This window comes from Chiloscyllium punctatum, chromosome 24, assembly GCF_047496795.1.
Source record: "Chiloscyllium punctatum isolate Juve2018m chromosome 24, sChiPun1.3, whole genome shotgun sequence".
Taxonomy (NCBI): Eukaryota; Metazoa; Chordata; class Chondrichthyes; order Orectolobiformes; family Hemiscylliidae; genus Chiloscyllium; species Chiloscyllium punctatum.
The window spans coordinates 41,408,658-41,430,308 of NC_092762.1; the positions used below are offsets into that span (position 1 = coordinate 41,408,658).

Consider the following 21,651-nt stretch of genomic DNA (forward strand, 5'->3'; position numbering starts at 1 on the left):
GTGTGGGGTATGTGTTGTGTGTCGATGTGTGGTGCGTGTGGGGTGTGTGTGTGCGTGTGTCTGGGTGTGTGTGTGTGTGTGTGTGTCGGGGTGTGTGTGTGGGGTATGTGTGTGTGTGTCGGGGTGTGTGTGGGGTATGTGTGTGTGGAGTTACCTCGTTCTGTCACATTGTCTCCTGTTCACAGAGCAGCAGAACATGTTGGGAAGGTTGAATGAATGAATGAATGCAGGGAGGCGGCCGGTTGGCAGTTACATATTAGCAGCTCGGAGCAGGCTGGAAACCTGCCAGAGGGAAAAAATAAACTTTCCAAGGGAAAAGCCTCTATCCTGGGGTCAACGGATAACCAATAGATCGGCAGCGATTAGCATACCACACCAGGGCGGCTAGAACGCGCAGAAGGAAAATCCAAGTGTGACAGAAACAGTTAGAGAGTTAGAGACACACAGTGAGAGGAGAGACAGACAGGGGCAGGACAGACAGACACACAGGGACAGGGAGAGAGAAATTCACAGCCAGATACACACAGACAGGGAGAGAAACACACAGCAAGAAGCAGAGAAGTGGAGACAGAGACAGAGAGAGATTCAAACACAGGGAGAGACAGAGACACAGGGTAAGAGAGAGAGAGACAGTGACACAGAGAGAGACAGGGAAAGAGACAGAGATAAACCACATAAACAGAGACACGGGGACAGGCTGAGAGAGACATAGGGAGAGACACAGACTGACACAGAGAAATAGAGACACACAGAGAGACAGGGAGAGAGACAGAGAGAGAGAGAGAGACGGAGAGAGAGAGAGAGAGATAGAGACAGGGAGAGAGAGAGACAGGGAGAGAGAGAGATAGACAGAGAGAGGGAGAGAGACAGGGAGAGAGAGAGAGACAGGGAGAGAGACGGAGAGAGAGAGAGAGAGAGAGATAGAGACAGGGAGAGAGAGAGACAGGGAGAGAGACAGGGAGAGAGAGAGATAGACAGAGAGAGGGAGAGAGACAGGGAGATAGAGAGAGACAGGGAGAGAGATAGAGAGAGATAGAGAGAGAGGGAGGGAGACAGGGAGAGACAGGGAGAGGTAGAGGAGGAGAGACACACTGAGTAAAGACAGAGAGCTCCGCTGGAGCCGGGAGCAGATATCTCGGGCTGGGCTCTGTACATACAGCTGGAGCCGCTGACTCCGAGAGTTCTAACGGAGAGGACCAGCCTGCAGTGTAAAGGCGGCGAGCCATGGCAGGGGGAGGTCACTTTGCCTGGATTTGGATCTTGCTGCCCGTGTTCACCCGGTTATCAGCGGATCAACCGGCCAGTCCCACAGGTAAAGCAGTTTCACTCAGCCCTCAGATCACTTCAGTCAGCGATGTGTTTTAGAGTTCACCGCGGGAAAGGAGCTCGTTCTTAGATTACACGGGGTTACAAAAGATCACCATGGGTTTGTTTGTTGTTCTGTCTCTGTCTCTGTTTTCACCGCACTCCTTATCAATACAGAGTTGCTTGACAATGTCCGGGGTTGGCGCTGACCGAGAGTAACCTCAGCCCTTGAAGAGTTGAGCTGTATAATCTCCTCCTTCTACCCAGAGGGGACTTGGAGATTGACAGGAGCTGGGTGCCCGGGATTCACCTACCCAACCAGCACACACACACACACATGTCCAACTGTGTACAACACCAGAACTAAATACAGACTGTAATACATATCAAACTTTAACAATCGTTGCATGGCATCCGCAATACAGTCACTTGTCCAGTTGTAAATTTTAATACAAATTAACTTCAATAAGTCATTGTCAATTGTAAATTGCAATCTGTCCCAAATGTCTAAACAGTAATATAGTGACATGAGAATCCAAGTACAGGAGTTGGGAGGTCATGTTGTGGCTGTACAGGACATTGGTTAGGCCACTGTTGGAATATTGCGTGCAATTCTGGTCTCCCTCCTATTGGAAGGATGTTGTGAAATTTGAAAGGGTTCAGAAAAGATTTACAAGGATGTTGCCAGGGTTGGAGGGTTTGAGCTATAGGGAGAGGATGAATAGGGGGCATAGCTTTAAATTAAGGGGTGGTAGGTATAGGACAGATGTTAGGGGTAGATTCTTTACTCAGCGAGTCGAGAGTTCATGGAATGCCCTGCCAGTAGCAGTGGTGGACTCTACCTCTTTATGGGCATTTAAACGGGCATTGGATAGGCATATGGAGGATAGTGGGCTAGTGTAGGTTAGGTGGGCACGGATCGGCGCAACATCGAGGGCCAAATACTACGCTGTATTTTTCTATGTTCTATGTTCTATGTTCTAGGGCTGTTTTCCCTGGAGCACCAGAGGCTGAGGGGGAACCTTATAGAGATTTATAAAACCATGAAGTACATCAGTAGGGCAAATAGACAAGATCTCTGCTCCAGGTGGGGGGAGTCCAGAACTAGAGGCTTAGGGTGAGAGGGGAAAGATATAAAAGAGAGCTAAGGGGCAACTTTTTCACACAGAGGGTGGTACGTGTATGGAATGAGCTGCCAGAGGAAGTGGTGGAGGCTGGTACAATTACAACATTTAAAAGGCATCTGGATGGGTTTATGAATAGGAAGGGTTTGGAGGGATATGGGCCAAATGCTGGCAAATGGAATTAGACTAATTTAGGAAATCTGGCCGGCATGGACGGGTTGGACCGAATGGTCTGTTTCAATGCTGTACATCTCTATGACTCTATGTCAAAAAAATTGCATCGCAGCCTCAAACTGTGATCTGTTGTGCTAACACATAGAGTCAAAGAGATGTACAGCATGGAAACAGACCCTTCAGTCCAACCTGTCCATGCCGACCAGATATCCCAACCCAATCTAGTCCCACCTGCCAGCACCCGGCCCATATCCCTCCAAACCCTCCCTATTCATATACCCATCCAAATGCCTTTTAATCCACAAAAGTTCCAAATAATGTCATAAATCAAAATGTAATACATTTGTGCTTCAGCTATAATAAACTACAATCATCCTAAACTTCAATACACTCACACCTGAAGCTGTAAACCACAAATATAACTGTAAACTGCAACACTTTTACTAAACAAACTGACAAACAGTTATACTCTATAGGGTATAAATTATTGAACAATCACCTTTTTAACTGTCAATGACAGTAATACAGTCACAAACATGGCATGGGCAGTACAGTGGCTCAGTGGTTAGCACTGCTGCCTCACAGCGCCAGGGACCTGGGTTCGATTCCAGCCTCGGGCCTGTGTGGAGTTTGCACGTTCTCCCCGTGTCTGCGTGGGTTTCCTCCGGGTGCTCCGGTTTCCTCCCACAATCCAAGGATGTGCAGGTCAGGTGAATTGGCCATGGGAAATTGCCCGTAGTGTTCAGGGATGTGTAGGTTAGGTGCATTAGTCAGAGGTAAATATTGGGGAATGGGTCTGGGTGGGTTACTCTTCAGAGGGCTGGTGTGGAATTATTGAGCCTGTTTCCACACTGGAGGGATTCGATGAAATATGGAGTTTCACAACAGTCACACCAACTGTACGGTGCAAAACTGTTTCACACCTAACAAGATGTGGGAGGTTTGGGGTTGGACTGGGGTGGACAAGGTCAGAAGTCACACAACATCAGGTTATTTGAAATTACAAGCTTTCGGAGCGCAGCTCCTCCATCTCCTGAGAAAGGGGCAGTGTTCCGAAACCTTGTGATTTCAAATAAACTTTACTGGACTATAATCTGGGGTTGTGTGATAGCTGACCTTAACAAAAGTTCGTCAAACTTAGGGGGGAAAAAAAAAACAAGTGCCACTTCGAAAATCCTAGTGCAACGAGGCGGAGTTAACATGCTTTTATGAAAAGGGAATTTTAGTTTTATAAATCTCCCTGCGTTGTTTAAGATTTACCGAACAGCACTGCTAAAGGGCAATCAGATTTCCATTTCAAAAGGCATTTCACTGAAGTGCCACACAAAAGCGCACTGTGCAAGATAAGGGCTCCAGTACGGTGTTTAATTATCACAGAGGATCGAGTAAAGAGCAGAGAGCACAGTTCGAACAAACGCATCACTCTCAGGTTAGCGACTTCTCTCTGGAGGTGCAGTACCAATAAAAAAATGTTTAATCTGAAATAATTGCATTGCTTGATATTATGATCCATGGTTAAGTAAACAACTATAATATCGATGTTGCAAACTGCCATCTCAAATGGCCAATCCTACCTTTGCATCATCCTATTTAGATCAAGTTGAATCGAATTGAATTTATTGTCACGAGGCACAGTGAAAAGCTTTGTCTTGTGAGCAGTACAGGCCGATCACAGAGTTAAGGAGCAGAGATAGTAAATAATAGGGAAACAACAGCAAAGACAGAAACACAGCGACAGGGGAATGTTAAGAGTTTGAGAGTCCATTCAGTATTCTAACAACACTGGGGGAGAAACTGTTCCTAAACCGGCTGGTGTTTGTGTGTTCAGGCTTCTGTACCGTCTCCCCGATGGTAGAGGTTGTAGAAAAATATTGCCAGGGTGGGATGAATCTTTGAGAATGCTGGCGGCCTTTGCTCGAGAGCGGGCCTGGTAGATGGAGTCTATAGATGGGAGGTTGGCCTTTGTGATTGTCCAGGCCGAGTTCCTCACTCTCTGTAACCGTCTCTGATCTTAAATGGCACAGTTGCCCATACCAGGTCGTGATACATCCAGACAGCATGGCACACCTATAAAAGTTGGCAAGGGTATTCGCCGTCATGCCAAATTTCCTCAGCTGCCTGAGGAAGAAGAGACATTGTTGGGCCTTTGTAACCAGTGCGCCCACATGAAGGGTCCAAGGAAGCTTGTTTTGGGTGACCACCCCCAGTATTAACAGTGAATGCTAAGATGCTCAATTCAAGTAGTTTGGAGTTTCAGCAGTTTTTGAGGTGAGAACTGTGGAAGTTTAAAAACACTGTCGCTTCTCCAGAACGGAACAACATTGTTTGAATTGGAGCGTTTAGCTATGAATAGGCTGGGGCTGTTCTCCCTGGAGCGTCAGAGGCTGAGGGGGTGAGTTTTATAATACCACAATAGGGTAAATCAACAAGGTCTTTTCCCTGGGGTGGGGGAGCCTAGAACTAGAGGGCATAGGTTTAAGGTGAGAGGGGAAAGATATAAAAGACCTAAGGGGCAACTTTTTCACGCAGAGGGTGGTATGTGTATGGAATGAGCTGCCAGAGGAAGTGGTGGAGGCTGGTACAATTGCAACATTTAAGAGGCATTTGGGTGGGTATATGAATAGGAAGGGTTTGGAGGGATATGGGCCAAATGCTGTCAAATGGGACTAGATGAGGTTAGGATATCTGGTCAGCATGGAGTGAAGAGTCTGTTTTTATGACTGTAAGTTGTTTGGAAATCCTTTGAACAGACCCAGACAATTCACAGCAACTTTACTTTGTGAATGAAAAGATTTGCGACTTGGATAAGTAAAACAGTTTTCATTATCACTTTAAGCTCTGTTTTATGCTTCAGGTTAGCAGTTGGTGTGTTGTGAAACATACTTTCTCTTTACTGAATTTACCAGAGACCACGAAGCACAGTGCTGTGGATGACGGTCAAAAATGGGGATAGCTTTCCATTACAGTACATTAAGGGTGTCCATAAGGGCTGTCTGCTACCCATTAATAGGGTGCTCAGCTGGGTGAAGTGAAGCCATTGTGCGTTATCACTTGGACAGTGGGGTTCTGGCTATGAAAGGTATTTTATAATCCAATCATTGTATACCAGACTCCAGGAATTCACTAGCCGTGACCAGATCTGGGCAGCTGAAGAGAGAGACTTATGTGACAAGTCAGATAGGTCCTTCCATGTTTAATCATCTGCCTTTGCTTCAGACCAGAGCAAACACGGGAGGTTCTGCAGAAGTCAGAATCTCGTGAGGCAGGAGTTTGCCTCCAATAAGGTATAAACTTTTTCAAAACCTGGATGTCGATATTGTGGTTTTGGAGAACCCGGTAGGCGCTTTCTTACAAGTAATTATTAATTGCTTTCCTCAGCCACATACGTGCCCGGGCTGGATTTCTTCATTCAGTCATGGGAGGTGGGAATATGTGGGGGAGTCAGTTATTGTCCGTTGTAATTACACAGCCACTCTGGACGTAACTGAAAACAAATCTTCTAGCTCAGTGAGCAAACCTACATCCAGAACCTCAACCTGAGCTACAAACCTTCTCAAAACTCGATTACTCAGCAACTGTGTGGATTGCTGGCGCCACTTCAGAAGGGAGTTCAGAGTCAGCTGTATTGTCAATGGTCTGGAGTCTGGAGTCACGTACAGGCCCAGACAGCAGATCTCCTTCTCTAAAGGACCTCAGTGAAGGAAATGGGCTTCTGTTTCTGCAAGAATTAAAGGCGATTGCACAGTTGCCATTAGACTTAGCTTTTAAATCCAGATATTTGTAATTGAATTCTCATTTTGCCATGGCGGGATTGAAAGCCAGATGCGAGAACAGTAGCCTGGGATCCTGACCCAGTGACGTTACCACCACAACACAACCAAATAGACCATCCACTGAAATGCAAACCATTACTAGTCCCATTCAGCCATTCCCAACCATCTCCCCATTTATCCAAATGACTTGCCACATTCACCCATGTCTAGCCACACCCTCTGTCTCTACCATTATGCGTTTTGACATTGAAAAATCAATTTCATCATCACTTCTCTATGTATCCCATCTCCTTTATTCAGTGAAACCATCTTGGCTCGTACACCTATCCATATTTACTTGCTTACTTTCTTTGACCTGCACTCCTGCCCTGAATTTATTCCCATCGCCTTTTCAAATCCCATGCGAGGTGTATTTATTGCGACACCATGAAGAATTATTCTGAACTCTCAACAGGTCCTCAACCTGAAAAGGACTACAGCACAGTCCAGACAAAGTTCTCCCTTCGAACTGTTTTGGATCCTGAGGGGGATTCCTGCTACTTGATTCCTGGCCAGCTGGAAACCGTCAGTCGGTGCAACTTCAACCAAACCGCAAGGACGTTCTTGGTCATACACGGATGGACGGTATGTTCGGTCAAAGACATCCTGAAAACCCCACTCAGCATTCTGTCAGTGCATTCAGAAACTGGACTTGTTCATGTCCGCCACGTTAAACACATACACATTCATAACAAATATCACCTCATTAAACCACAGCATTAACTGGAACTTAGGGGGCAAAGATCCTCAATTACTCACAAAACAATTCAATTTCAACACTCTCCTCAAATACTTCCCACAATCTGATATCGACATTCCCCTCAAACGCACTCCCCTCAAACACATGCTCCTCAAAAACCTTCCTCTCAAACACATTTCTCTCAAACACTATCCACTCAAACACGTTCTCCTCAAACACGCTCTCCTCAAACACACCTCCCTCAAACACACCTCCCTCAAACACACCCCCCTCAAACACGCTCTCCTCAAACACACCCCCTCAAACACACCCCCCTCAAACACGCTCTCCTCAAACACACCCCCTCAAACACACTCTCCTCAAACACACTCTCCTCAAACACACTCTCCTCAAACACACCCCCCTCAAACACCCCCCCCTCAAACACCCCCCCCTCAAACACCCCCCCCTCAAACACACCCGCCTCAAACACACCCCCCTCAAACACACTCTCCTCAAACACACTTCCCTCAAACACTATCCACTCAAACACAATCCACTCAAACACAGTCTCTTCAAACACATTCCCCTCAAACACACTCCCCTCAAACACACCCCCCTCAAACACACCCCCCTCAAACACACCCCCCTCAAACACACCCCCCTCAAACACACCCCCCTCAAACACACTCTCCTCAAACACACTTCCCTCAAACACTATCCACTCAAACACAATCCACTCAAACACACTCCCTTCAAACACACACTCAAACACCCTCTCCTCACACTCCCCCAAACACACTCCCCTCAAACACACTCCCCTCAAACACACTCCCTCAGACACACGCCCCTCAAACACAATCCCTCAAACACACTCTCCTCAAACACATCCCACTCAACACATTCCCCTCAAACACACTCCTGTAAAACACACACCCTGCTAACACACTCCCTCAAATGCAATCCACTCACACACACCCACAAACACATTCCTCTCAAACGCACTCCCCTCAAACACTCTCCCCTCAAACACTCTCCCCTCAAACACTCTCCCCTCAAACACAATCCACTCAAACACAATCCACACAAACACAATCTACTCAAACACACTCTCCTCAAATACGTTCCCTTCAAACACACGTTCCTCAAATACAAGGCACAGTGGTTAGCACTGCTGCCTCACAGCGCCAGGGACCCGGGTTCAATTCCCACCTCAGGCGACTGACTGTTTGGAGTTTGCACATTCTCCCCGTGTCTGCGTGGGTTTCCTCCGGGTGCTCCGGTTTCCTCCCACAGTCCAAAGATGTGCAGGTCAGGTGAATTGGCCATGCTCAATTGCCTGTAGTGTTAGGTAAGGGGTAGATGTAGGGGAATGGGTGGGTTGCGCTTCAGCGGGTCAGTGTGGACTTGTTGGGCCGAAGGGCCTGTTTCCACACTGTGAGTAATCTAATCAAACACAGACTCCCCTCAAACACACCCCACAGAATTCTAATGTTAACATTTCTCCATGATGGGCTCACCTATTTTGTCTGTGCTGCCCTGTCCTCTCTGCCATTCCTCCCAGGCTGGTTTGTAGAGTGTGTCGGAGCGAGCCAGTAACGCCGCAGGTATTGTTACGTCTTTTTCTTGTGCTGTCTAGGTGACGGGAATGTTTGAGGGTTGGATTCCCAAGCTGGTCCTTGCCTTGTACGAGAGGGAGGCAGACTCCAATGTCATTGTGGTCGATTGGCTGATCCGGGCTCACCAACACTACCCGGTCGCCGCTGGCAACACCAAACTGGTTGGCCGTGACATAGCCCACTTTGTCGAGTGGTTGAAGGTGGGTCTGCTGCTGGCTCTCCTTGGTACATGGTTCCCGCTGTCAGCACTTTGGGATTGCACACCCCTGCCACAAGCAGTAACTGGCCCCAAGGAGCTCAGCTTTTGCTCAAGTTGCGTTGACTCCTGTATCCACTGCGCACCCAGACTGACGACCATATCTTTAGATCTGACCACAACCATCAATTAACAAATGAACAACAGATTGATGAATGTAATTGTAGTGGAAGGAAGATTTGCATTGATATAGTGCCTCTCACCTCCTCAAGTCGTCCACCCCAAACACTTTGCAATCAATTGTTTGCGAGTGTGGTCATTTTTTGTCTCAAGCAGTACTTCAGGAGTGATGATTTGGAGATGCTGGTGTTGGACTGGGGTGTACAAAGTTAAAAATCACACAACACCAGGTTATAGTCCAACGGGTTGAATTGGAAGCACCACTAGTGTGATTTTTAACTTCAGGAGTGAGGATGACTTGCTTCTCCTGGTTTATTGGAGTCAAACAGGGGCTCCTTAGCCTACCCTACCCATCCCCATCCTGGGATAGTTGCTATTTGGACGGGATGCTCAGAGGCTGTGCACTCCCCCTGGTGGTTCCGCCTTGTCTGAGAGTTGAAAATGTGTTGCTGGAAAAGCGCAGCAGGTCAGGCAGCATCCAAAGAACAGGAGAATCGACATTTCGGGCATCAGCCCTTCTTCAGGAATGAGGAAAGTGTGTCCAGCAGGCTAAGATAAAAGATAGGGAGGAGGGACTTGGGGGAGGGGCATGCGATAGGTGGAAGGAGGTCAAGGTGAGGGTGATAGGCTGGAGTGGGGGTGGGGGCGGAGAGGTCAGGAAGAAGATTGCTGGTTGGGAAGGCGGTGCTGAGTCCGAGGGCTGGGACTGAGACAAGGTGGGGGGAGGGGAAATGAGGAAACTGGAGAAATCTGAGTTCATCCCTTGTGGTTGGAGGGTTCCTAGGCGGAAGATGAGGTGCTCTTCCTCCAGCCGTCGTGTTGCTATGGTCTGGCGATGGAGGAGTCTAAGGACCTGCATGTCCTTGGTGGAGTGGGAGGGGGAGTTAAAGTGTTGGGCTACGGGGTGCTTGGGTTGGTTGGTCCGGGTGTCCCAGAGGTGTTCTCTGAAACGTTCTGCAAGTAGGCGGCCTGTCTCCCCAATATAGAGGAGGCCACATCGGGTGCAGTGGATGCAGTAAATGATGTGTGTGGAGGTGCAGGTGAATTTGTGGCGGACATGGAAGGATCCCTTGGGGCCTTGGAGGGAGGTAAGGGGAGAGGTTTGGGCACAAGTTTTGCATTTTTTGCGGTTGCAGGGGAAGGTGCCGGGAGTGGAGGTTGGGTTGGTGGGGGGTGTGGACCTAACGAGGGAGTCACGGAGGGAGTGGTCTTTTCGGAACACTGATGGGGAGGGGAGGGAAATATATCCCTGGTGGTGGGGTCTGTTTGGAGGTGGCGGAAATGACGGCGGATGATACGCTGTATATGGAGGTTGGTGGGGTGGTAGGTGAGGACCAGTGGGGTTCTGTCCTGGTGGCGGTTGGAGGGGCAGGGCTCAAGGGCGGAGGAGTGGGAAGTGGAGGAGATGTGGTGGTGATGCAGTGAGTCTGAGGGTGGAGTGTGTCTGAGGGTGGAGTGTGTCTGCAGGTGGAGTGAGTCTGAGGGTGGAGTGGGTTCGAGGGTGGAGTGAGTCTGAGGGTGGAGAGTGTCTGAGGATGGAGTGTGTCTGAGGGTGGAGTGAGTCTGAGGGTGGAGTGAGTCTGAGGGTGGAGTGTGTCTGAGGGTGGAGTGTGTCTGAGGGTGGAGTGTGTCTGCAGGTGGAGTGAGTCTGAGGGTGGAGTGGGTTCGAGGGTGGAGTGAGTCTGAGGGTGGAGAGTGTCTGAGGATGGAGTGTGTCTGAGGGTGGAGTGTGTCTGAGGGTGGAGTGAGTCTGAGGGTGGAGTGTGTCTGAGGGTGGAGTGTGTCTGAGGGTGGAGTGAGTCTGAGGGTGGAGTGTGTCTGAGGGTGGAGTGTGTCTGAGGGTGGAGTGTGTCTGAGGGTGGAGTGAGTCTGAGGCAGGAGTGAGTCTGAGGGTGCAGTGAGTCTGAGGGAGGAGTGTGTCTGAGGATGGAGTGTGTCTGAGGGTGGAGTGTGTCTGAGGGTGGAGTGTCTCTGAGGGTGGAGTGTCTCTGAGGCAGGAGTGAGTCTGAGGGTGGACTGTGTCTGAGGCAGGAGTGAGTCTGAGGGTGGAGTGTGTCTGAGGGTGGAGTGTGTCTGAGGATGGAGTGTGTCTGAGGGTGGAGTGTGTCTGAGGGTGGAGTGTGTCTGAGGATGGAGTGTGTCTGAGGGTGGAGTGAGTCTGAGGGTGGAGTGTGTCTGAGGATGGAGTGTGTCTGAGGATGGAGTGTGTCTGAGGGTGGAGTGTGTCTGAGGATGGAGTGTGTCTGAGGGTGGAGTGTGTCTGAGGGTGGAGTGAGTCTGACGGTGACCCCGAGAGTAACCACGTGGAAATTACTGACCCAGAGAGTGACCATCTGGGCATTACTGACCCAGAGAGTGACCACCTGGAAATTACTGACCCAGAGAGTGACCGCCTGGACATTACTGACCCAGAGAGTGACCCCCTGGGCATTACTGACCCAGAGAGTGACCACCGAGTCATTACTGACCCAGAGAGTGACCACCTGGGCATTACTGACCCAGAGAGTGACCCCCTGGGCATTACTGACCCAGAGAGTGACCGCCTGGGCATTACTGACCCAGAGAGTGACCACCGAGTCATTACTGACCCAGAGAGTGACCACCTGGGCATTACTGACCCAGAGAGTGACCACCGAGTCATTACTGACCGAGAGAGTGACCACCTGGGCATTACTGACCCAGAGAGTGACCACCGAGTCATTACTGACCCAGAGAGTGACCACCTGGGCATTACTGACCCAGAGAGTGACCACCGAGTCATTACTGACCCAGAGAGTGACCAACTGGGCATTACTGACCCAGAGAGTGACCACCTGGGCATTACTGACCCAGAGAGTGACAACCGAGTCATTACTGACCCAGAGAGTGACCACCTGGGCATTACTGACCCAGAGAGTGACCCCCTGGACATTACTGACCCAGAGAGTGACCACCTGGAAATTACTGACCCAGAGAGTGACCGCCTGGACATTACTGACCCAGAGAGTGACCCCCTGGGCATTACTGACCCAGAGAGTGACCATCGAGTCATTACTGACCCAGAGAGTGACCACCTGGGCATTACTGACCCAGAGAGTGACCGCCTGGAAATTACTGACCCAGAGAGTGACCACCGAGTCATTACTGAACCAGAGAGTGACCACCTGGGCATTACTGACCCAGAGAGTGACCACCGAGGCATTACTGACCCAGAGAGTGACCGCCTGGAAATTACTGACCCAGAGAGTGACCACCGAGTCATTACTGACCCAGAGAGTGACCACCTGGGCATTACTGACCCAGAGAGTGACCCCCTGGGCATTACTGACCCAGAGAGTGATGACCGAGTCATTACTGACCCAGAGAGTGACCACCTGGGCATTACTGACCCAGAGAGTGACCACCGAGGCATTACTGACCCAGAGAGTGACCGCCTGGAAATTACTGACCCAGAGAGTGACCACCGAGTCATTACTGACCCAGAGAGTGACCACCTGGGCATTACTGACCCAGAGAGTGACCCCCTGGGCATTACTGACCCAGAGATTGACCACCGAGTCATTACTGACCCAGAGAGTGACCACCTGGACATTACTGACCCAGAGAGTGACCACCGAGTCATTACTGACCCACAGAGTGACCGCCTGGGCATTACTGACCCAGAGAGTGACCCCCTGGACATCACTGACCCAGAGAGTGACTACCTGGATATTACTGACCCAGAGAGTGACCACCGAGTCATTACTGACCCAGAGAGTGACCACCTGGACATTACTGACCCAGAGAGTGACCACCGAGTCATTACTGACCCAGAGAGTGACCCCCTGGGCATTACTGACCCAGAGAGTGACCACCTGGGCATTACTGACCCAGAGAGTGACCACCTGGACATCACTGACCCAGAGAGTGACCACCTGGGCATCACTGACCCAGAGAGTGACCACCTGGGCATTACTGACCCAGAGAGTGACTGTCTGGGCATTACTGACCCAGAGAGTGACCCCCTGGGCATTACTGACCCAGAGAGTGACCCCCTGGGCATTACTGACCCAGAGAGTGACCACCGAGTCATTACTGACCCAGAGAGTGACCGCCTGGGCATTACTGACCCAGAGAGTGACCCCCTGGACATCACTGACGCAGAGAGTGACCGACTGGGCATCACTGACCCAGAGAGTGACCGCCTGGACATTACTGACCCAGAGAGTGACCACCTGGACATTACTGACCCAGCGAGTGACCACCGAGTCATTACTGACCCAGAGAGTGACCACCTGGACATTACTGACCCAGAGAGTGACCACCGAGTCATTACTGACCCAGAGAGTGACCCCCTGGGCATTACTGACCCAGAGAGTGACCACCTGGGCATCACTGACCCAGAGAGTGACCACCTGGGCATCACTGACCCAGAGAGTGACCGCCTGGGCATTACTGACCCAGAGAGTGACCACCGAGGCATTACTGACCCAGAGAGTGACTGTCTGGGCATTACTGAACCAGAGAGTGACCACCTGGGCATTACTGACCCAGAGAGTGACCGCCTGGGCATTACTGACCCAGAGAGTGAACACCGAGTCATTACTGACCCAGAGAGTGACCGCCTGGGCATTACTGACCCAGAGAGTGACCACCGAGGCATTACTGACCCAGAGAGTGACCGTCTGGGCATTACTGACCCAGAGAGTGACCACCTGGACATTACTGACCCAGAGAGTGACCCCCTGGACATCACTGACCCAGAGAGTGACCGCCTGGGCATCACTGACCCAGAGAGTAACCACCTGGACATTACTGACCCAGAGAGTGACCACCTGGACATCACTGACCCAGAGAGTGACCGCCTGGGCATTACTGACCCAGAGAGTGACCACCGAGTCATTACTGACCCAGAGAGTGACCGCCTGGGCATTACTGACCCAGAGAGTGACCACCGAGGCATTACTGACCCAGAGAGTGACCGTCTGGGCATTACTGACCCAGAGAGTGGCCACCTGGACATTACTGACCCAGAGAGTGTCCACCTGGGCATTACAGACCCAGAGAGTGACCACCGAGTCATTACTGACCCAGAGAGTGACCACCTGGACATCACTGACCCAGAGAGTGACCACCGAGTCATTACTGACCCTGCGGGTGACCCACTGGGCATTACTGACCCAGAGAGTGACCACCGAGTCATTACTGACCCAGAGAGTGACCCCCTGGGCATTACTGACCCAGAGAGTGACCACCGAGTCATTACTGACCCAGAGAGTGACCGCCTGGACATTACTGACCCAGAGAGTGACCACCGAGTCATTACTGACCCAGAGAGTGACCGCCTGGGCATTACTGACCCAGAGAGTGACCGCCTGGACATTACTGACCCAGCGAGTGACCACCGAGTCATTACTGACCCAGAGAGTGACCGCCTGGGCATTACTGACCCAGAGAGTGACCGCCTGGACATCACTGACCCAGAGAGTGACCACCTGGGCATTACTGACCCAGAGAGTGACCGCCTGGGCATTACTGATCCAGAGAGTGACCACCGAGGCATTACTGACCCAGAGAGTGACCACCTGGACATTACTGACCCAGAGAGTCAGCGCCTGGGCATTACTGACCCAGAGAGTGACCCCCTGGGCATTACTGACCCAGAGAGTGACCGCCTGGGCATTACTAACCCAGAGAGTGACCACCGAGGCATTACTGACCCAGAGAGTGACCGCCTGGGCATTACTGACCCAGAGAGTGACCACCGAGGCATTACTGACCCAGAGAGTGACCGCCTGGACATTACTGATCCAGAGAGTGACCCCCTGGGCATTACTGACCCAGAGAGTGACCACCTGGACATTACTGACCCAGAGAGTGACCCCCTGGGTATTACTGACCCAGAGAGTGACCACCTGGACATTGCTGACCCAGAGAGTGACCGCATGGACATTACTGACCCAGAGAGTGACCACCGAGTCATTACTGACCCAGAGAGTGACCGCCTGGGCATTACTGACCCAGAGAGTGACCGCCTGGACATCACTGACCCAGAGAGTGACCACCTGGCCATTACTGACCCAGAGAGTGACCGCCGAGGCATTACTGTCCCAGAGAGTGACCACCTGGACATTACTGACCCAGAAAGTGACCGCCTGGGCATTACTGACCCAGAGAGTGACCCCCTGGGAATTACTGACCCAGAGAGTGACTCCCTGGGCATTACTGACCCAGAGAGTGACCGCCTGGGCATTACTAACCCAGAGAGTGACCACCGAGGCATTACTGACCCAGAGAGTGACCCCCTGGGCATTACTGACCCAGAGAGTGACCGCCTGGGCATTACTGACCCAGAGTGTGACCACCGAGGCATTACTGACCCAGAGAGTGACCACCTGGAAATTACTGACCCAGAGAGTGACCCCCTGGGCATTACTGACCCAGAGAGTGACCACCGAGGCATTACTGACCCAGAGAGTGACCGCCTGGGCATTACTGACCCAGAGAGTGACCACCGAGTCATTACTCACCCAGAGAGTGACCGCCTGGACATTACTGACCCAGAGAGTGACCCCCTGGGCATTACTGACCCATAGAGTGACCACCTGGGCATTACTGACCCAGAGAGTGACCACCTGGACATTACTGACTCAGAGAGTGACCCCCGAGTCATTACTGACCCAGAGAGTGACCGCCTGGAAATTACTGACCCAGAGAGTGACCACCTGGACATTACTGACCCAGAGAGTGACCCCCTGGGCATTACTGACCCAGAGAGTGACCACCTGGACATTACTGACCCAGAGAGTGACCACCGAGTCATTACTGACCCAGAGAGTGACCCCCTGGGCATTACTGACCCAGAGAGTGACTACCTTGGCATTACTGACCCAGAGAGTGACCACCTGGACATGATTGACCCAGAGAGTGACCCCCTGGGCATTACTGACCCAGAGAGTGAGCAACGAGTCATTACTGACCCAGAGAGTGACCACCTGGACATCACTGACCCAGAGAGTGACTACCGAGTCATTACTGACCCAGAGAGTGACCACCTTGGCATTACTGACCCAGAGAGTGACCACCTGGACATTATTGACCCAGAGAGTGACCCCCTGGGCATTACTGACCCAGAGAGTGACCACCTGCACATTACTGACCCAGAGAGTGAGCAACGAGTCATTACTGACCCAGAGAGTGACCACCTGGACATCACTGACCCAGAGAGTGACCACCGAGTCATTACTGACCCAGAGAGTGACCACCTGGGCATTACTGACCCAGAGAGTGACCACCGAGTCATTACTGACCAAGAGAGTGACCGCCTGGGCAGTACTGACCCAGAGAGTGACCACCTTGGCATTACTGACCCAGAGAGTGACCACCTGGACGTTATTGACCCAGAGAGTGACCCCCTGGGCATTACTGACCCAGAGAGTGACCACCTGCACATTACTGACCCAGAGAGTGGGCAACGAGTCATTACTGACCCAGAGAGTGACCACCTGGACATCACTGACCCAGAGAGTGACCACCGAGTCATTACTGACCAGGAGAGTGACCACCTTGGCATTACTGACCCAGAGAGTGACCACCTGGACATTATTGACCCAGAGAGTGACCCCCTGGGCATTACTGACCCAGAGAGTGACCACCTGCACATTACTGACCCAGAGAGTGACCACCGAGTCATTACTGACCCAGAGAGTGACCACCTGGGCATTACTGACCCAGAGAGTGAGCACCTGGGTATTACTGACCCAGAGAGTGACCCCCTGGGCATTACTGACCGAGAGAGTGACCACTGAGTCATTACTGACCTAGAGAGTGACCCCCTGGGCATTACTGACCCAGAGAGTGACCACCGAGTCATTACTGACCAAGAGAGTGACCGCCTGGGCATTACTGACCCAGAGAGTGACCACCTGGGCATTACTGACCCAGAGAGTGACCACCGAGGCATTACTGAACCAGAGAGTGACCCCCTGGGCATTACTGACCCAGAGAGTGACCACCGAGGCATTACTGACCCAGAGAGTGACCACCTGGACATTACTGACCCAGAGAGTGACCCCCTGGGCATTACTGACCCAGAGAGTGACCACCGAGGCATTACTGACCCAGAGAGTGACCACCTGGACATTATTGACCCAGAGAGTGACCCCCTGGGCATTACTGACTCAGAGAGTGACCACCTGCACATTACTGACCCAGAGAGTGAGCAACGAGTCATTACTGACCCAGAGAGTGACCACCTGGACATCACTGACCCAGAGAGTGACCACCGAGTCATTACTGACCCAGAGAGTGACCACCTGGGCATTACTGACCCAGAGAGTGACCACCGAGTCATTACTGACCAAGAGAGTGACCGCCTGGGCAGTACTGACCCAGAGAGTGACCACCTTGGCATTACTGACCCAGAGAGTGACCACCTGGACATTATTGACCCAGAGAGTGACCACCGAGTCATTACTGACCCAGAGAGTGACCACCTGCACATTACTGACCCAGAGAGTGAGCAACGAGTCATTACTGACCCAGAGAGTGACCACCTGGACATCACTGACCCAGAGAGTGACCACTGAGTCATTACTGACCCAGAGAGTGACCACCTTGGCATTACTGACCCAGAGAGTGACCACCTGGACATTATTGACCCAGAGAGTGACCCCCTGGGCATTACTGACCCAGAGAGTGACCACCTGCACATTACTGACCCAGAGAGTGAGCAACGAGTCATTACTGACCCAGAGAGTGACCACCTGGACATCACTGACCCAGAGAGTGACCACCGAGTCATTACTGACCCAGAGAGTGACCACCTGGGCATTACTGACCCAGAGAGTGAGCACCTGGGTATTACTGACCGAGAGAGTGACCACTGAGTCATTACTGACCCAGAGAGTGACCCCCTGGGCATTACTGACCCAGAGAGTGACCACCGAGTCATTACTGACCAAGAGAGTGACCGCCTGGGCATTACTGACCCAGAGAGTGACCACCTGGGCATTACTGACCCAGAGAGTGACCGCCTGGACATCACTGACCCAGAGAGTGACCACCTGGCCATTACTGACCCAGAGAGTGACCGCCTGGGCATTACTGACCCAGAGAGTGACCACCGAGTCATTACTGACCCAGAGAGTGACCGCCTGGGCATTACTGACCCAGAGAGTGACCGCCTGGACATCACTGACCCAGAGAGTGACCACCTGGACATTACTGACCCAGAGAGTGACCGCCTGGGCATTACTGACCCAGAGAGTGACCACCGAGGCATTACTGACCCAGAGAGTGACCACCTGGACATTACTGACCCAGAGAGTGACCGCCTGGGCATTACTGACCCAGAGAGTGACCCCCTGGGCATTACTGACCCAGAGGGTGACCACCTGGACATTACTGACCCAGAGAGTGACCGCCTGGGCATTACTGACCCAGAGAGTGACCACCGAGGCATTACTGAACCTGAGAGTGACCCCCTGGGCATTACTGACCCAGAGAGTGACCACCGAGGCATTACTGACCCAGAGAGTGACCACCTGGACATTACTGACCCAGAGAGTGACCCCCTGGGCATTACTGACCCAGAGAGTGACCACCGAGGCATTACTGACCCAGAGAGTGACCCCCTGGGCATTACTGACCCAGAGAGTGACCACCTCGGCATTACTGACCCAGAGAGTGACCCCCTGGGCATTACTGACCCAGAGAGTGATCCCCTGGGCATTACTGACCCAGAGAGTGACCACCTGCACATTACTGACCCAGAGAGTGAGCAACGAGTCATTACTGACCCAGAGAGTGACCACCTGGGCATTACTGACCCAGAGAGTGACCACCGAGTCATTACTGACCCAGAGCGTGACCCCCTGGACATTACTGACCCAGAGAGTGACCCCCTGGGCATTACTGACCCAGAGAGTGACCACTGAGTCATTACTGACCCAGAGAGTGACCCCCTGGGCATTACTGACCCAGAGAGTGACCACCGAGTCATTACTGACCCAGAGAGTGACCGCCTGGGCATTACTGACCCAGAGAGTGACCACCGAGTCATTACTGACCCAGAGCGTGACCCCCTGGACATTACTGACCCAGAGAGTGACCCCCTGGGCATTACTGACCCAGAGAGTGACCACTGAGTCATTACTGACCCAGAGAGTGACCCCCTGGGCATTACTGACCCAGAGAGTGACCACCGAGTCATTACTGACCCAGAGAGTGATCCCCTGGGCATTACTGACCCAGAGAGTGACCACCGAGTCATTACTGACCCAGAGAGTGATCCCCTGGGCATTACTGACCCAGCGAGAGACCCCCTGGGCATTACTGACCCAGAGAGTGACCACCGAGTCATTACTGACCCAGAGAGTGACCCCCTGGGCATTACTGACCCAGAGAGTGACCGCCTGGACATTACTGACCCAGAGAGTGACCACCGAGTCATTACTGACCCAGAGAGTGACCGCCTGGGCATTACTGACCCAGAGAGTGACCGCCTGGACATTACTGACCCAGCGAGTGACCACCGAGTCATTACTGACCCAGAGAGTGACCGCCTGGGCATTACTGACCCAGAGAGTGACCGCCTGGACATCACTGACCCAGAGAGTGACCACCTGGGCATTACTGACCCAGAGAGTGACCGCCTGGGCATTACTGATCCAGAGAGTGACCACCGAGGCATTACTGACCCAGAGAGTGACCACCTGGACATTACTGACCCAGAGAGTCAGCGCCTGGGCATTACTGACCCAGAGAGTGACCCCCTGGGCATTACTGACCCAGAGAGTGACCGCCTGGGCATTACTAACCCAGAGAGTGACCACCGAGGCATTACTGACCCAGAGAGTGACCGCCTGGGCATTACTGACCCAGAGAGTGACCACCGAGGCATTACTGACCCAGAGAGTGACCGCCTGGACATTACTGATCCAGAGAGTGACCCCCTGGGCATTACTGACCCAGAGAGTGACCACCTGGACATTACTGACCCAGAGAGTGACCCCCTGGGTATTACTGACCCAGAGAGTGACCACCTGGACATTGCTGACCCAGAGAGTGACCGCATGGACATTACTGACCCAGAGAGTGACCACCGAGTCATTACTGACCCAGAGAGTGACCGCCTGGGCATTACTGACCCAGAGAGTGACCGCCTGGACATCACTGACCCAGAGAGTGACCACCTGGCCATTACTGAACCAGAGAGTGACCGCCGAGGCATTACTGTCCCAGAGAGTGACCACCTGGACATTACTGACCCAGAAAGTGACCGCCTGGGCATTACTGACCCAGAGAGTGACCCCCTGGGAATTACTGACCCAGAGAGTGACTCCCTGGGCATTACTGACCCAGAGAGTGACCGCCTGGGCATTACTAACCCAGAGAGTGACCACCGAGGCATTACTGACCCAGAGAGTGACCCCCTGGGCATTACTGACCCAGAGAGTGACCGCCTGGGCATTACTGACCCAGAGTGTGACCACCGAGGCATTACTGACCCAGAGAGTGACCACCTGGAAATTACTGACCCAGAGAGTGACCCCCTGGGCATTACTGACCCAGAGAGTGACCACCGAGGCATTACTGACCCAGAGAGTGACCGCCTGGGCATTACTGACCCAGAGAGTGACCACCGAGTCATTACTCACCCAGAGAGTGACCGCCTGGACATTACTGACCCAGAGAGTGACCCCCTGGGCATTACTGACCCATAGAGTGACCACCTGGGCATTACTGACCCAGAGAGTGACCACCTGGACATTACTGACTCAGAGAGTGACCCCCGAGTCATTACTGACCCAGAGAGTGACCGCCTGGAAATTACTGACCCAGAGAGTGACCACCTGGACATTACTGACCCAGAGAGTGACCCCCTGGGCATTACTGACCCAGAGAGTGACCACCTGGACATTACTGACCCAGAGAGTGACCACCGAGTCATTACTGACCCAGAGAGTGACCCCCTGGGCATTACTGACCCAGAGAGTGACTACCTTGGCATTACTGACCCAGAGAGTGACCACCTGGACATTATTGACCCAGAGAGTGACCCCCTGGACATTATTGACCCAGAGAGTGACTCCCTGGGCATTACTGACCCAGAGAGTGAGCAACGAGTCATTACTGACCCAGAGAGTGACCACCTGGACATCACTGACCCAGAGAGTGACTACCGAGTCATTACTGACCCAGAGAGTGACCACCTTGGCATTACTGACCCAGAGAGTGACCACCTGGACATTATTGACCCAGAGAGTGACCCCCTGGGCATTACTGACCCAGAGAGTGACCACCTGCACATTACTGACCCAGAGAGTGAGCAACGAGTCATTACTGACCCAGAGAGTGACCACCTGGACATCACTGACCCAGAGAGTGACCACCGAGTCATTACTGACCCAGAGAGTGACCACCTGGGCATTACTGACCCAGAGAGTGACCACCGAGTCATTACTGACCAAGAGAGTGACCGCCTGGGCAGTACTGACCCAGAGAGTGACCACCTTGGCATTACTGACCCAGAGAGTGACCACCTGGACGTTATTGACCCAGAGAGTGACCCCCTGGGCATTACTGACCCAGAGAGTGACCA

The 21,651-nt window shown here is 52.2% G+C and overlaps 1 protein-coding gene across 1 annotated transcript in view; it reads left to right on the forward strand.

The window, feature by feature from the left end:
* The first annotated feature begins 372 nt into the window (after positions 1–372).
* LOC140494478 (lipoprotein lipase-like) overlaps positions 373–21,651 on the forward strand; it is a 58,844-nt gene continuing 37,565 nt past the window's right edge. Inside the window, exons 1-3 of the mRNA XM_072593695.1 lie at positions 373–1,312; positions 6,831–7,000; positions 8,734–8,913. Coding sequence (XP_072449796.1) covers positions 1,225–1,312; positions 6,831–7,000; positions 8,734–8,913 — 438 coding nt within the window. The 5' untranslated portion in view covers positions 373–1,224. The remainder of the gene's footprint in view (positions 1,313–6,830; positions 7,001–8,733; positions 8,914–21,651) is intronic.